The sequence below is a fragment of the Leopardus geoffroyi genome, chromosome C2 (genome assembly GCF_018350155.1).
Source record: "Leopardus geoffroyi isolate Oge1 chromosome C2, O.geoffroyi_Oge1_pat1.0, whole genome shotgun sequence".
Classification (NCBI taxonomy): Eukaryota; Metazoa; Chordata; class Mammalia; order Carnivora; family Felidae; genus Leopardus; species Leopardus geoffroyi.
Window position 1 is genome coordinate 1,931,069 of NC_059333.1, and position 16,925 is coordinate 1,947,993.

Sequence of the window (16,925 nt, forward strand, 5' to 3'; positions counted from 1 at the left end):
AGACGGAAGGCTCGTCGCTGTTCTTGGGTCGTGTCGTTGAGGGAGCGCTAGACTACCAGCGCTCCGCGGGTTTCCCCGGTATCGTTCCGTTCTCCAGACTCAACACTCGTCTGTTCTGGGAGGTTCCTGAGGAGCCCTGCAGGTGTCATTCCTGTCTGCCTCGGTGTGGGCCCCACGGAGACAGGCAGCTACCAGGCTCTCTTACCCACCTATCGCCGCTAGAACGGTTGGAGGACGTGGCTAGGTGTGTGGCTGCTGAGACAGAACCAGGCAGACTCCTGTCAGGCACAGCCTGTCCTGGAAAACCGTAGATGACACCCCCTGCCCAAAAGAGGTCACGGTTTTACGCTGAGATTGCCCTGTCCAGGCAGACCCCAGCCGACGCTCTCTGCAGGCGGGCGGGCCCCAGAGTCTGCAAGCAGAAAGGAGTGGAGCGGGGGGGGGGGGGGGGCGGGGGGGAGGGGAGGGGCGAGGGGAGGGGAGGGGGGGAACACTGACGGACGTCTGTCCTCACGGAGGAGACCTCGGAGTGGGGAGCGGTGTCTCCCTAACAAACAGGGAGGCCCACGAGTGTTTGTCGGGGCCCGGATGTGCGTGCCTCTGTGGGGGTGCCTGCACCTCCCTGAGCTGTGTGTCCATCTTTGGGGCCGTGCGCCAGAAAATTCTTGTAAACCGGTCCTGAGTCTTGTGATGCAGCAGCCTCCTGCAGAAGCGTTTTCAGAAACGCCATCAAGTTCTCGGGGTGTTCTCACTGTCGGCGGGGCGGGGGGCATGCAGGTGGCAGGAGAGACCTCGGATTCTTTGTAGGAAAGGTATGGAGGTCGTCCAAAGGCGCTCTCTGGAGTTCACAGGCCAGAGCCCCGAGGAGGGTGGGGAGTGCTCCTACAGGCCGGCTTTCAGGCCCGAGACGTCAGGCGAGAGCCCCAGGGAGGAGAGAAAGACCCACCGCTGACTCAGCCCGTCACCCGGGTCCCAAGTGACCCTGTGTGTCCGTCCATCCGCGGCCCCCCGGCCCTCACGCGCTTCTCGGGGACGCCCCTGCTTCCTGTAGGGCCGCACCCCTGTGCAGCGGATGCCTTGGCTTTGTGCAGCCTGCTTCTCTAATGATGAGGTTTTTCTCACGACGAGGATCAGAGGTCACTGCCCGCCAGGAGTTCTCCGTGACCCGTGCCCTCAGTCCACACCCGTGCTGTGGGCCAGTGGTCACCGTGTCCTTCCCGTGTACCGGCCGCCGTGTGACCTCCAGCTTCTGGGACACTCGGACGTGAGCCCGACACTCTCGATCTCCCCGTGTCTGCCCCGGAGCCTTCCTGACGGGCAGAGGCTGTTCGGGGACGTCATCGCGCACAGAGGGAGGTCGGGAGGTCTGCGTTTTCAGATTCACGCAAACGTAGCTCGTGTGAAATGGTGAGGAACGAGGCGCCAGTAAGACACTCGGGCAGGTTTCCAAGTGCAACACGAGCGTGGGGAGGGGCAGTTAGTCACGCGGGCGAGCGCCAAACAAACAAAGCACGTGCAACAGAAAACTAAGTCCTGGGAGACGGCCCGGAAGCAGCTCAAACCAGGAAGACAACTGTTGTGTCCCGTGTTGCCAGGACGCCCACGGCCCGGTATAAAGGCGGCCCAGGCAAGGAGCCTCCAGACGTCCCCGCCCTCCTCCCTCCCGGACACCGGCCGAGCCCCACGCCGACATGTGCCACACCAGCTGCTCCGCAGGCTGCCAGGCTTCCTGCGGCTCCTCCGGCCCCTGCCAGGCGTCCTGCTGTGTGCCCGTGAGCTGCAAGCCCGTGTGTGTGCCCGTGAGCTGCAGACTCGCCGTGTGCGTGCCCGTGAGCTGCAGGCCCGCGTGTGTGCCCTCCTGCCAGTCCTCCGTGTGCGTGCCCGTGAGCTGCAGACCCACATGTGTGCCCTCCTGCCGGCCCTCCTGCCCCACCCTGGTCTGCAGACCCGTGTGCTGTAGCTCCCCGTGCTGCTTCTGACCAGGGGTCTCCTAACACCTGCTCCGGCGGCAGAGGGGGCCCCACCCGTGCCCCTCCGGTGAGGACCAAGTCTTCGCCGGGCCTCCGGTTCTGCGCGTGGCAGCTCAAACATTCCCGACGAATCGTCTGAACCCTGGGGCGAGGACGGAGCAGGACGAGCCGCATCCCCCTGTGACCCTGCGTGTCTCCGCCAGGGTCCTTCTCTGTCTCCGGCGGGGAACCCAGCCCGTGTGAGCCCAATAAATCGTGCCTTCCTGAGGCAGCTTTCTACTCCTGTCTCTCTGTTTCTGCGTGTCCTGCCCACTGAGTCGGCACTACGGAGCGGGGAGGGCTAATCCCCTCCTCAAGGTGGCTCGTCCGCGCTGGGGGCTCCCGGTGGAGGGAGTGGCCGCCGGCCTCAGGCCCCCGTGATCCGTGGCCTGGTGCGTGTGGCTGCGGCCAGCGACTCGCCCTTTTCCAAGGCTGCTCTTCCTTCCCCTGGCTGTCAGTTCCGGCCCTCAGGTCATGATTCACTTGTGTCGCTGGTCCGCGTGCGGCCCAGTGTTAATTGACTGATGATCAGTTGTTATTATAATAAACCCCACGAACCCACTACCCAACGTGGAAACTAGAGCACCGTCGGTAATTCACCCCGGGCTTCTCAGGGAAACCGCTGTTAGAATCGTGTGCTACCTTCTAAAAGAGAGCGGAGTCACCTCTGCGTGGCCCTGAAGCGCGTGTTTTCTCATGCAGGGCCCTGAGGGACGTCGGAAGGTCTTGTCCTGCACTCCTGGCCTCGGACTCACTTTCTTCACTCCGAGCACTGTTGCTCGGATTTCTCTCGGGTCCCGTGTCGTGTCGTGTGTCCTCTTGACCCTTCCCGCCTGCTCCATGCTGGGGCTGCTTCGGGTGAAACCTGCTCCCGTAGATGGGCAGGTGTGGGTGCCGAGGGAACGGGGGACCGGGGGGCCTGGCCGTGGACTGTCCATGCCCTCCTTTGGCACCTGTGACCTTTCCGTTTGGGGCAGCCGACCGCCCGTCCCCCGGCAAGGCTCTCTGTCTGTCTGGCAGTGTCTCAGGCTGGTGGGCAGGTGCATGGGAGCCTGCCCCCCCCCCCCCCCCAGGAACACGCACCTGTTGCAAGCCCCAGGCAACGGTGGAGAGGCAGGGACACCAGCTTCTCACCCACCTTGTGTCCAAAGCCACTGCACCTTCATGCCTGGTTTCTGGGGGTTGTTTTGTAATGAATTTTCTGAGTCGGAGAAGTGGGTGCGTTTGTGACCCACCGGCGGTCTAGTCTGCCGCCACCTCCCCCCCGCCCCCACCGCCCCCGGCTTTGCTCCCAGCTGAGGTCGAGAGGCCTGCGCTGCGGACAGGAGCCCGGCTGCCCTCCCACCCCAGGGATGGCCTCCGGAGCCTCAGTCCTTCCTTCTCACCCAGCTCTGCGGTGACTAGATGTCACAGTACCTGGATCCTGCCCGACCCCACCCCCAGGCCCCGTTGTCCCTGAGCTCCCGAGGAGGCCAGCGGGGGCCGGGAGGCAGGTCAGCTCTCTGGATGTGGCTCTTTTTTTTTTTTATTTAAATTTTAGTTAACATGCAGTGCACTATTGGTTTCAAGGAGTAGAATTCTTTGGTTCATCCCTTACATACAACACCCAGAGCTCATCACAAGTGTCCTCCCCAGTGCCCATCACCCACTTAGCTCCTCCCCCCCCACCTCCCTCCATTCCCCCCCAGCTCGTTCTCTGTCATTGAGAGTCTCTTGTGGGGGTGCCCGGGGGGCTCGGTTGGTTAAGTGTCTGACTTCAGTTTAGGTCACGATCTCCTGGTTCATGGGTTTGAGCCCCTTGTCGGGCTCTGTGTTGACAGCTCAGAGCCTGGAGCCTGTTGGATCCTGTGTCTCCCTCTCTCTCTCTCTGCCCCTCCCGTGCTCATGTTCTGTCTCTCTGTCTCTCAAAAATGAATATATGGTAAAAAAAATTTTTTTAAAGAGTCTCCGTGGTTTGTTTCCCTCTCTTCTCTTCACCCCCTTCATATGTGTTCATCTGTTTTGTTTCTACATATGAGTGAAATCATACAGTATGTGTCTCTCTCTGACTGACTTATTTCACTTTGCAAAATACACTTTAGCTCCAACCATGTAGTTGCAAATGGCAAGATTTCATTCTTTTTCATTGCTGAGTAGTATTCCATTATATATATATATATATATATATATATATATATATATATATATACACACCACATCTTCTTTATCCATTCGTCACTGGATGGACATTTGGACTCTTTCCATAATTTGGCTGTTGTCCATAGTGCTGCTATAAATATCGGGATGCGTGTGCTCCTTTGAATCAGCATTTTTTGTATCCTTCAGGTAAATACTCAGTAGTGTGATTACTGGGTCGTAGGGTAGGTCTATTTTCAACTTTTTGAGGAACCTCCATACTGTTTCCAGAGTGGCTGCACAAGTTTGCGTTCCCACCAGCAGTGCAAGAGGGTTCCCCTGTCTCCACATCCTCGCCAACACCTGTTGTTTCTTGAGTCGTTAATGTTGGCCATTCTGACAGGTGTGAGGTGGTATCTCATTGTTGTTTTGATTTCTATTTCCCTGATGATGAGTGATGTGGAGTATTTTTTCATGTGTCTGTTGGTCATCTGGATGTCTTCTTTGGTGAAGTGTCTGTTCATGTCTTTTGCCCATTTCTTCACTGGATATTTGTTTTTCGGGTGTTGAGTTTGAGAAGTTCTTTATAGATTTTGGATACTAATCCTTTATCTGACATGTCGTTTGCAAATATCTTCTCCCATTTTGTCGGTTGCCTTTTAGTTTTGCTGATTGTTTCCATCACTGTGCAGAAGCTTTTTATCTTGATGAGGTCCTGATAGTTCATTTCTGCTTTTGTTTCCCTTGTCTCTGGAGACATGTCAAGTAAGAAATTGCTGAGGCCGAGGTCAAAGAGGTTGCTGCCTATTTTCTCCTCTAGCATTTTTATGGTTTCCTGTCTCATATTTAGGTCTTTCATCCATTTTGAGTTTATGTTTGTATATTTTTATTTTTGTGTAAGAAAGCGGTCCAGGTTCATTCTTCTGCATGTCGCTGTCCAGTTTTCCCAGCACCACTTGCTGAAGAGACTGTCTTTATTCCATTGGATATTCGTTCCTGCTTTGTCAAAGATGAGTTGGCCATACGTTTGTGGGTCCATGTCTGGGTTCTCTATTCTGTTCCATCGGTCGGAGTGTCTGTTCTTGTGCCGGTACCATACTGTCTTGATGATGACAGCTTTCTAATACAGCTTGAAGTCTGGGATTGTGATGCCTCCAGCTTTGGTTTTCTTTGTCAGGATTCCTTTGGCTGTTTGGGGTCTTTTCTGGTTCTGTGGATGTGGCTTTTGAGTCCTGGAGGCACCAGTACTTCCAAGGGCAGTCTCGCTACTGGCCGTCTGAGATTTCCAGCCCCTTTAGTCTTCCTTAGGGACAGGTGATCAACTTAGAGCTGCAGAACTGCTTTTACGACCTTTTAGCTGCACGGACTGGAACCTATTACATTGTTTGAATTTGGGGGACTTTGGTAAACTGAGCCAGTTGACTCGGATGTATGTATACATGCACCCACGTACTTGCATATTATGTATGTATGCACACACACACAGTATATATGTATGCACCGTGCACACACCAGTGTATATCCCTCGTACACACATGCACACACATGCACGAGGCATCTGGTTTCCCCAGCCAGCAGTGGGAGGTGAAACCCACAGAGTAGAGATGGGGTGTGGACAGTGACATAACAGCACCCCCTGAAGCTCCTCCTCAGAGGCCCCACTCAGCCTGCTCAGAGCCTATGGGACCCTCAGGCCACTCGGAGCCTCTGTTCTCTGGTGCTGCTTTTCCACATCGGGCATGTCTTAGGAATGAGGTTTTACAACATGAGAAACCAAAGAGGAGAACGGAAATCTGACAAATGTATTAATTAGGAAAAGGTCCTCCAGGAAAGTGCGATTTTCTTCAAAGCCACGATAAAGGGAAGAAAATGAGCAAGGCTGAAACGGGGCCTGTGGGCTGTGTTTCCACCCGCCCCGGGAAGGAGGTGTGTGGAGAGGGGAGGCTGGTGTGGGTCGGGACGGGACAGATCTCGCTGGGCTCCTTGATGTGACCGGAGTGGTTCCTCCAGGACTTGGAGGCCGGGAATGGATGTCCTGCAGCAGGTGGGGGCACCAAAAGGGACAGGCGTGCAGGCGAGGGCAGGGCAGGAGGACTGTCATACACAGGGCCACCCGCACCTCACGGGGCACGCACGTGTGCATACACATGTGCACACACACCCAGCTGCACACAAGGGCACACACACATACACGTGTGGGCACACACAGGGCACACATGTACGCACAGGTGCACACAAGGGCACACACATGCATGCACATGCACACACACACACACACACGGCACTCACACACTGCGCTGTGCTTTATCGGGTCCCTTGTCACACTGGCTGATGGGAATTCCCGTGAAGCTCACAGTGTAGGCGGGACACAGGACACAGGACGCCGGTTTGGGAACCTTTGGCTACTTTGCCGTGTGAGAGGCACATGGTGAGAAAAGGCTGCCGGCAGAGTCCAGAGAAGGGAAAAGAGTTTTACTGGGTTAGAAAGGCCTCCCTAGCGCCCCCCACAGGAACCCTACTTGAGGCTGGGGTGGTCACCGCAGGGTGTTTCTTCACCCATGTTCTGGGACAATGTGTTATATTCCTTAGTGGTTTTTAACATTTACAAGGCATCATAAACTGTGCACACTTTTAAACATTAAAAAAATTTTTAATGTTTGTTTATATTTGAGAGAGAGACAGAATGTGAGCGGGGGAGGAGCAGAGAGAGAGGGAGACACAGACTCCGAAGCAGGCTCCAGGCTCTGAGCTGTCAGCACAGAGCCCGACGCGGGGCTCGAACTCACAGACCACGAGATCACGACCTGAGCTGAAGTTGGACGCTTAGCTGACTGAGCCACCCAGGCGCCCCCTGAGTCAATTTCTTTAATGGTTCAAAGTTATTCAAGTTTTAAATGGCTAATTTGGGAAAGTTACATATTTTTAGAGATTTTATTGGGATTAAGTTGTTCATAATAGTCGTTATTTAAAAAATCTCCATTATATCTGTAGTCCTGTCGCATTTTTTATCCCTAATTTCCTAATAGTCTTTATTTGTGCTTTCTTGTTTATTCCACTGGCCAGTCTTGTCACATAGTTGTTTTTTCATAGAATCATCCTTGGCTTTGTTGAGCTGTGTGGTGTGATTATTTTCTATTCCATTAATTTCTGCCTATGATTTTGCTATTTCTGTACTGAGTAACTTTAACAACATTTCCATGACACTCTCCATAGAAAATCTTCGGAAAACCGAGCACAGATGCTTTCAGTATGTCGTAGAGTGGAAGGAAGCCAACAGGGAAATCCCAGCCCCTTGTTTTACAGTGACAATAAATTCATATTTCTGACCTGCTGTGGCTGAGCCTCATTCATTATGGCAGAAACCAGTTTTTTTTTCAGTCTCATTGAAATTCTTTGTTGACAGGTATAAAGGAGTCAGTGTATATACACCATGAGCTCAGCTTTTTAGGCCACAATGAAATACATGAATATAATGTTTAACCTGAAAATAAAATACACGCTATCTTACCGTGTATTGGGAGGTTTTTGAGACAAAATACTGTGTCTCATCTATAGCTAAAGAAAAGTATTTGCCACTTGCCGAATTCTGAATATGTTGACCATTGATGTCCTTTTTCTGCTTGCCCCTGTCATGTTTGAGGACAGTGTCTCACAGTCTCCCTGTGACAGGAGCTGTCACTCCTCCTTGGAATGCACCAGACATTGATATTTGAGGCTATACTTTGTGGTACATAGAAGGTCAGGATCATTCTGTCTTTCTGGGGAGTTGGATTTTATCATCACAAATGAGACATTCTCTTCATCAGTAATGGTGCTTTCTACCCTCAAGTACGTGTTGTCTATTAAAATAGTTGTACTAGATGTTTTGGGTTAGTGTTTGCTAGGTGTCTCTTGTTCTCTGTTCACTTTCAACCTTTCTGTCTGCGTGCTCTGGACCAGGGGTTGGCACCCTTTTTAGGTAAAGGACCAGGCAGCAGCTGTCTGCAGCCTGTGGGCCTCCCGGTTGCTGCTGCAACCACGAAGCCCTGCTGTTGCAGCACGAGTTGCCATAGACAGGGCGCAAGCAAGGAGCGTGGCCATGTCCAGTGAGCCTCGCGGACACCTGGGCAGAGGCCCAGTGCTGCCCCGAGGGAGGGGTCCAGCCTGTACCCTGACTCAGACCACAACAGCACAGAGCTGAATTTCGTTTCTAAAAGATTCGATCTCTGTTTTTTAACTGGAGAGTTTAGTCTATTTATATTTATTATGATCACTAATATATTTGAATATATTTCTATCATCTTATTTTGTGATCGTCTTTGCCCCACCTTTCCATGCTGCTTCTCAAACGTCACATTGACATTTTACAAGTTTCCTTTTGTTTTCTGTCTTCTCTGGTTCTGAAGTTCCTATGCTTTCTATTCTTTGATTGGCGGTCCTTAGGATCTCCGTGAGCATCCCTCATGTGGTCTGGCATCAGTCACGGCCCTTCTCACCTGTACATAAAGCAGATTCCCTCCAGCTTACCGGCATCGTCTGTCCAGGGCTCTGGTTTGCCTTTAAATTTTTTCTAATCCCACTAATTAGCATTGCTGCTATTCTCCTCGGTTAATATTTGTTTATCCACATATCTACCAGCTTCTTAAGTCACTGCCCCGCTCCGCCTCCCCGATGGTTCGCCCTGGGTCTGGTCCTCCTCCCTGGGGGCGTCCTGCAGGTGCTCCTGTGTGTACACTGCTGATGAGTGAGCTTGCCCGGGAACGTGCATGGAGGTGGAGGGAGGTACGCGGACCTTTCCGTCTGCCTCACCGCCTCCTCGTGTGCAGCTATGGAGCCCACTGCAGCCGCTCCCCGTGGGCAAGCTGGGCTGTTCTCTGGCTGCTTCCAGCACATTCTGTCCTGAGAACTCCCGGTGCTCGTCATGTGGGGGGCACTTGGGCCTCTTGCACTTGCCTGTGCTGCTCTTGGGGACCCGAGGAGGTCCTTCATCGCCCCTCGAAGACAGCTTCTGCCCCTAGTTCTCTCTGGTCTCTTCCTCTGGAAGAGCAATTAATTGACTACCGGACCTTCTCCGTCTATCTTCCAAGTCTCCGGGCCACGCTTTGTCCTCACGGGGTCCCTGCAGCTCAGCGCTGTGGCTCGTGGCAGCCCGTGGCAGTGCACCCGCCCCGCCGTCTCTCCACGCAGAGGGCTTTCGCTTCAGTGGTTTTACCCGTTTTAGCTTTAGAGGTTACATTTGGTTCTCCCGAGTGCACGTATCTTAAAAAAAAAATGGAACCTTCTTCCTCTTTCATGTTTCTTGTTTCATCTTTTAGTTTCACCCGTTTGAAGCTCACATATTCAACGTCTGTGGTGGGATTTCTACAGTGTGACGTTCTCGGGCGGCTGCTGTCTCTGTGGCGCTTTGCCCTCACGGACGTGTGCGCTCACGCGTTTCGCATCTGCGTCGCGAGCTCACGCTTCTGCTTCTGTAGTTGTGTCGACTCTGAAAAGCCCGGACTGCAGGTGTGTGCCTCTGGAGAGGTGCGCCAGGACTGGCGTTGAGCTCACGGCGCGTGGCGTCTCGCTGAGCACCCACGACGGCCTCCGGAGCCGGGCACTGGCAAGCACCCCCGTCACAGATGGGGACGCGGAGGCTGCGGAGGGGCTGTCCCAGGTGACAGTCTGTAGATGGCAGGGCTGCCGCTCAAACCCAGCTCCGGCCGCCCGTGCAGCGGGGCTCTTGACGCCGCCGCGCCTCGTGGATGGGGGCGCTGGGCCGCCGTGCGAGTGAGGGGAAGGGGAAGGAGGCCCGGCCCGCCGGGAGAAGCTCAGAACAGGGTGCGGCCGTGAGCGCACAGCACGGTGCACCTGCTCCTGGCACACGTCCCTCCGCGGCCTCCTGTGTTCTGTCTGCAGCGGCACCTTCACCCGGCCTGATGGCACACAGCCGTCCACCCCGGGCCCCGGGGCAGATGTGGTGTCAGGGCCAGGGAAGGGCCCCGCGGCGGTGTCCTGCTCCTCTCCGTCCCCAAGGGAAACGCGCCAGGAGCACCACAGCCCCGCGGTGCTGATGGCCACAGGCGCTCCTCGGGACACTGGCCAAGGAGGCTGTAGGCGCTGTGCTCAGGCGAGAAGGCCGCGCTGCTCTCGGCCAAGGGCAGATCGGTGGCAGAAAGCGCCGGCCCAGGGAGCCGAGGGGAACGGCCCAGCCGGGCTCCGCCGTACCCTGTGCCAGCTTGGTGCCGGTCTCCCCGCGGTGGCGCTGACCCAGGAGTGCTCCCTCATGGCTCTGGCCCAACATCCCGGGCGCAGCAGTGAGGGCAGCACGGCAGCCAAACCCGCGCGCTCGGCCTCGCTGGCTGCAAACAGTCTCATTTGTCAGTGCAGAGTCCGACGCGGGGCTCGAACTCACGAACTGTGAGATCATGACCTGAGCTGAAGTCAGATGCTTAACTGACTGAGCCACCCAGGCGCCCCTGAAAAGTATTCTCTATACAAAAAAGTCCAACTAACTAACAAGCAATGCCTCCACGTACAGAAGCACATAAAAGGTAGTAATGTTCTGCTCACATGAATGCAGGGTTCCTACTGGTCTTCCTAATTGGGTTTTATTTACATATTTTGTTTATTTTTATTCATTTTTTAATATACATCCAAGTTAGTTAGCATCTAGTGCAACAATGATTTCAGGAGTAGATTCCGGTGATTCATCCCCTATGTATAACACCCGGTGCTCATCCCAACAAGTGTCTTCCTTAATGCCCCTTACCCATTTAGCCATCCCCCCCCCCAAGCCCCTCCAGCAACCCTCTCTGTTCTCTATATTTAAGAGTCTCTTATGTTTTGTCCCCCTCCCTGTTTTTATATTATTTTTGCTTCCCTTTCCTTATGTTCACCTGTTTAGTATCTTAAATTTCTCATATGGGTGAAGTCATATGATATTTGCCTTTCTCTAATTTCACTTAGCATAATACACTCTAGTTCCATCCATGTTGTGGCAAATGGAAGGATTTCATTTTTTTTTTTTTTTGATTGCCGAGTATATCTCCTTGTGGTTTTGATTTCTATTTCCCTGATGATGAGTGATGTGGAGCATTTTTTCATGTGTCTATTGGCCATCTGGATGTCTTCTTTGGAAAAGTGTCTGTTCATGTCTTTTGCCCATTTCTTCACTGGATCACTTGTTTTTTGGGTGTTGAGTTTGATAAGTTCTTTATAGATTTTTGGATACTAATCCTTTATCCGATATGTTGTTTGCAAATATCTTCTCCCATTCTGTCGGTTGCCTTTTAGTTTTGCTGATTGTTTCCTTCACTGTGCAAAAGCTTTTTATTTTGATGAGGTCCCAATAATTCAATTTTGCTTTTGTTTCCCTTGCCTCCAGAGATGTGAGTAAGAAGTTGCTACAGCTGAGGTCAAAGAGGTTGCTGCCTGTTTTCTCCTCTAGGATTTTGATGGCTTCCTGTCTTACGTTTAGGTCTTTCATCCATTTTGAGTTTCTTTTTGTGTCTGGTGTAAGAAAGTGTCCAGGTTCATTCTTCTGCATGAAGAGACTGTCTTTATTCCATTGGATATTCTTTCCGGCTTTGTCAAAGAATAGTTGGCCATACGTTTGTGGGTCCGTTTCTGGGTTCTCTAGTCTGTTCCACTGATCTGAGTGTCTGTTTTTGTGCCAGTACCATACTGTCTTGATGATTACAGATTTGTGATACAGCTTGAAGTCCGGGATTGTGTTGCCTCCTGCTTTGGTTTTCTTTTTCAAGATTGCTTTGGCTATTTGGGGTCTTTTCTGGTTCCATACAAATTTTAGGATTGTTTGTTCTAGCTCTATGAAGAGTGCTGGTGTTATTTTGATAAGGATTGCATTGCATGTGTAGATTGCTTTGGGTAGTATTGACATTTTAACAATATTTGTTAATCCATCAGCATGGAATATTTTTCCATTTTTTTGTGTCTTCAATTTCTTTCATAAGCTTTCTATAGTTTTCAGTGTATAGATTTCTCACCTCTTTGGTTAGGTTTATTCCTAGTATTTTATGGTTTTTGGTGTAATTGTAAATGGGATTGATTCCTTAATTTCTCTTTTTGTTGCTACATTATTGGTGTGTAGGAATGCAACCAATTTCTGTGCATTGATTTTATATACCGCAACTTTGCTGAATTCATGGCTCAGTTCTAGGAGTGTTTTGGTGGAATCTTTTGGTTTTCCATCTGATCTGTTTTATATTGCGATATGGTGAGCGTGGAGGGCATGGAAGCCCCACGTGCTCTCCTCACGCCTTACCCTCCACATCCTTCCATCTGGCTGTTTCTGAGTTCCGTGAGCTGCTCTGAACAAATCAGTTGAACCCAAGGACCTCTGATCTGGAGCTGGTTGGTCAGAAACACAGGTGACAAGCTCAGTTTGCTGCAGGCATCTGAAGTGGTGTGGGGGTCAGTCTCTAGGACTGAGCCATTAACCTGTGGGATCTGACACTGTCTCCAAGTAGGTAGTGTCAGAACTGAGTTGAATTCCAAGACACCCTGGGAGGGTGTCCCAGAGCACTGTTTGTTGGCGGTGTGGGGAAGCCTTCTCACACCTATATGAAAATTGGGTCCAAGAACCCAATTTATGTATTATTCACAGTTAGTTAATTAATTAGAAGCCTTCTTTGCACCACACAATTCAGTGCTTCACTCCACCCCACAGGTAATTATCATCCTAAATTTAATATTCGTCATTCTCATGCTTTTATTTATGGATTTACCACACGTGTCCTCCATAAGTATTTGCATCTCTTAACATCTCTTACCTATTTGCCACTTTGACTCTTTTTTGCTGCATGCTGGATGCTTTCTTTGGACCTGCCTTCTGATTTTTCTAATTCTCTCTTTAGCTGTGTCTAATATTCTGTTTTAAGTTGTCCATGGAGTTTTTAATTTCCATCACTTGACTTTTTTGATTTCTCGAAGTTCTCTTTGTTTCCCTCAAGTCTATTTCTTCTAGTTTAATACATTTACTCTGTTTTCATATTTACATTTCTCTCCCTAATTTCTTTAAATATAAACACTTTTTTTATAGTCACCATGCTATACATTACATCCTGAGGACTTTTTAATTTTGTAACTTGAAATTTGTATCTTTTGACCCCATACCCATTTCACCCCCCACCCCTGGAAAACATCAGTATCTTCTCTGTATTTACCACCTTGTTTTGTTTTGTTTTCTTTCCTTTGGTTTGTGTTTTAGAATTCACATATAAGTGAGATCATACAGTATTTGTCTTTCTCCAACTCATTTTGCTCAACATCATTATTTTAATGTTTCTGTCTGATAGCTCCAACATCTGTGTCATTTTTTTTTAAATTTTTTTTTTCAACGTTTTTATTATTTATTTTTGGGACAGAGAGAGACAGAGCATGAACGGGGGAGGGGCAGAGAGAGAGGGAGACACAGAATCGGAAACAGGCTCCAGGCTCTGAGCCATCAGCCCAGAACCCGACGCGGGGCTCGAACTCACGGACCGTGAGATCGTGACCTGGCTGAAGTCGGACGCTTAACCGACTGCGCCACCCAGGCGCCCCCATCTGTGTCATTTTTGAGTCTAGTTTTGTTGATTGCTTTGTTCTTAGAAAATGGATTGAGTTTTTTCCTTGCTTTTTAAAAATATGTCTTCTAATGTTTGATTGAACATCAGGTATCCTGTATTCATTGAAAGGGACATACCCAGTGTTTCTTCCTGGAAATGGGCGAGTCTCTTCTGTCAGGTTCCCAGGGTGGTGGGGGGTAAGTTTCGATCAGCCTGCTCAGATGTTGACCTTGGCTTGGGCGTTGCTGTTCTTGCGATGACCTTCAAGGTACTAAGACTTCGGACTCCTTCATGCTGGGCTTCCAGTGCCGTGTGCGTAGGGCGAGGGCTGGAGGTGCAGAGTTCTTGCTCTGCCCTAAGTTTCCAGCAGCCCCTGTGTGCCCCGCCCGCGGAGGGGACCCTCCACATGCCTGCCTCCCCCCAGTGACCGCTGCTGCTCCTGCGGCCGCGCCGGCCAGGCCGAGTCAGGGGCAGGAGGGCTCTGTTGTCCTGGCCCTGGGTCAGTCCTGAGCAGGCCCGTGGGCCTGGGTCTTGGAGGGCGAGGCTTCCTCACTTCCGGCTGCTCCTCCCCGGGATGGCCAGACTCCGCTTTGTAGTGGGGGTGGGTTTGTGCGAGCTTCCCCGCCCTCCCTGTTGCAGCGATCCTCGAAGGCACCACGTCAGGCCCAGAGCCCGGCCCGATTCCCGGCCCCTGTTCAGCGGGGCGGGTTACCCCTGTACTTCCCCTTCTGCAGTGTGAGTCTCGGTGGTGGGTGTGTGGATGGCACCGCCCCCCTGCGGCCTCCGAGGAGCCCCCACCTCCAGCTGAGCTGTTGGAAAGGGGGCTCTTTGAGGAGGGGCGGCCGCGCTTATGGTTTGTATATGCCGTCGAGGAAAGAGCTTCAAAGCCTGTGAAAATAAGACAGGGGCAAGCTGCCTCAGGAAGGCACGATTTATTGGGCTCACACGGGCTGGGTTCCCTGCCGGAGACAGAGAAGGACCCTGGCGGAGACACGCAGGGTCACAGGGGGATGCGGCTCGTCCTGCTCCGTCCTCGCCCCAGGGTTCAGACGATTCGTCGGGAATGTTTGAGCTGCCACGCGCAGAACCGGAGGCCCGGCGAAGACTTGGTCCTCACCGGAGGGGCACGGGTGGGGCCCCCTCTGCCGCCGGAGCAGGTGTTAGGAGACCCCTGGTCAGAAGCAGCACGGGGAGCTACAGCACACAGGTCTGCAGACCAGGGTGGGGCAGGAGGGCCGGCAGGAGGGCACACACGTGGGTCTGCAGCTCACGGGCACGCACACGGAGGACTGGCAGGAGGGCACACACGCGGGCCTGCAGCTCACGGGCACGCACACGGTGGGTCTGCAGCTCACGGGCACGCATGTGGAGGACTGGCAGGAAGGCACACACGCGGGCCTGCAGCTCACGGGCACGCACACGGCGAGTCTGCAGCTCACGGGCACGCACACAGGCTTGCAGCTCACGGGCACACAGCAGGACGCCTGGCAGGGGCCGGAGGAGCCGCAGGAAGCCTGGCAGCCCGCGGAGCAGCTGGTGTGGCACATGTTGGCGTGGGGCTCGGCCGGTGTCCGGGAGGGAGGAGGGCGGGGACGTCTGGAGGCTCCTTGCCTGGGCCGCCTTTATACCGGGCCGTGGGCGTCCTGGCCACCCAGAGGCACAGCTGTGGACTTCCTCATGGCTGTTTCCGCCACGTTTCCCCAACACCCTCTTGTCCTGAGACGCCCTCCCCCGTGTGACGCTCCGCTGTAAATTAAGTTTAGCTTAGAGGCAGTTTCTTCTTCTGTAAACAGGACGTCCTGGTTCGACTTTACTTGGGGTCCGTGTCACTTCTCCAGGCCGATACTGTGCCCAGAGCGCCACCGGTTCGACTCAGCACCGAGCCTTTATTCCTTTTTGCCGTCAGTGGCGGCTTTGGGGCAATAATGTGTTTTGAGCTTTTATTTTGCACGGGAAAACATTAAAGTAGGGATCTGCAAACTGGGGAGCAGAGAAGTCTGTGGGACAAAGGTGGCCTGCCGCCTGTTTGGCAAATAAAGTTTTATTGGAAACGGCCATGCTCGTTTGCTTACGTGCCGTCTAGGGCTCGCGCTGTAATGTGAAGTGGTTATGAGACCGACCACGTCACTGCAAAGGCTGAAACATTTACTGTCTTCCTTTTATAGAAAGGTGACCGACTTCTGCCTTATAGCCATCTATGTAATCATCGATTTGTTCGTGCAACAGACATATACTTTGTGCTGGCTCTAGAGATGTCCTAGCCTCATGGGCCTTCCGGGGCAATGGATACATGAGTGCGTACAAATCAACGCCTGAAATAATTACAGAGAGGGCCGAGTCCCAGAAAGGAAAGCAGGCTCAGCAGGTAGAGAGTAATGGGGTGTTGGTGGGTGGTTGGGGGCCTCTGTGTGGAGGCGACGCTGAGCTGGCTCCTGGGTGATGCGGAGGGGTCGGGAGGCGGTGTTCCAAGCAGAGGCAGCCGTGGGAGTGTTAACGACACCGCTGCAGGATGGGCATGCTCCAGGAGCAGCGGGAAGCATGGACGAGAACAGTGTGGATGCTCGTCTTTAGGTGCGGGCGGACGGGTTCAGACCGTGCAGCTGGGGGTCCAGGCATCCCAGTCCTGGGCCGACAGAAGAAGAAAGACAATGTCAACTTGAAGACACGTCGGGAGGAATCATCCAGTCCGAAGAAGAGAGAACAGAATTATGAAAAACGAAGAGGGTCCCTGGGACAATATCGGGAAGTCGAACAACAAGCAAGTTCAACACAAGAAGGAGAAGAGAATGATACTGAAGCACAAGAATGTTTTGAATAATGGACAAAATACCCAAATTTGATCTATTAAAAAAATAGATACCTTCTACCTAATAGATATGCTTCTACCTAACAGCTCCAAGAAACTCAGAAACCCCCCAAAGCCCTAGCATAATTTGGCCCAATGGTGAGGACCACGGACTCCAGAGTGAAACCCAGCAGCTTCCAATTCCTGCTGCTTAGCCGCAGCGATGAGAACGTGCACACAGCACGGAATCCTTCCGAACCTAATTGCACATCCGTGTAAGTGGGGCACACCTGCCCCTCGAGTGGTGGCAGGGACCGATAACTAATCACTTATGAGACGATCCACGTGAGATGCTTAGCACAACACCCGGCACAAAGCTGGGACTCCCTCATTGTTATTCTTGCAATAACGTGGCCACAGCTCTCCCCGATGAGGAGCCCAGCCGCCTGGCCCTGGCCAGGGGGGAAGGCGTTGTAGATCCCTGAG

At 52.6% G+C, this 16,925-nt stretch overlaps 3 protein-coding genes across 4 annotated transcripts in view; 2 read left to right on the forward strand and 1 right to left on the reverse strand.

Moving 5' to 3' along the window:
• TSPEAR (thrombospondin type laminin G domain and EAR repeats) overlaps nucleotides 1-16,925 on the forward strand; it is a 159,395-nt gene that overhangs the window by 23,990 nt on the left and 118,480 nt on the right. The gene's annotated exons all lie outside the window — the stretch shown is intronic.
• LOC123610482 (keratin-associated protein 12-1-like) lies at nucleotides 1,465-2,249 on the forward strand. Its single transcript, XM_045501165.1, has one exon. The coding sequence runs from the start codon at nucleotides 1,692-1,694 to the stop codon at nucleotides 1,977-1,979; it is 288 nt and encodes a 95-aa protein (XP_045357121.1). The 5' UTR covers nucleotides 1,465-1,691; the 3' UTR covers nucleotides 1,980-2,249.
• Nucleotides 14,572-15,264, reverse strand: LOC123610480 (keratin-associated protein 12-2-like). The gene has a single exon (XM_045501162.1). It carries the CDS (start codon nucleotides 15,199-15,201, stop codon nucleotides 14,830-14,832), a length of 372 nt encoding a protein of 123 aa, XP_045357118.1. The 5' UTR covers nucleotides 15,202-15,264; the 3' UTR covers nucleotides 14,572-14,829.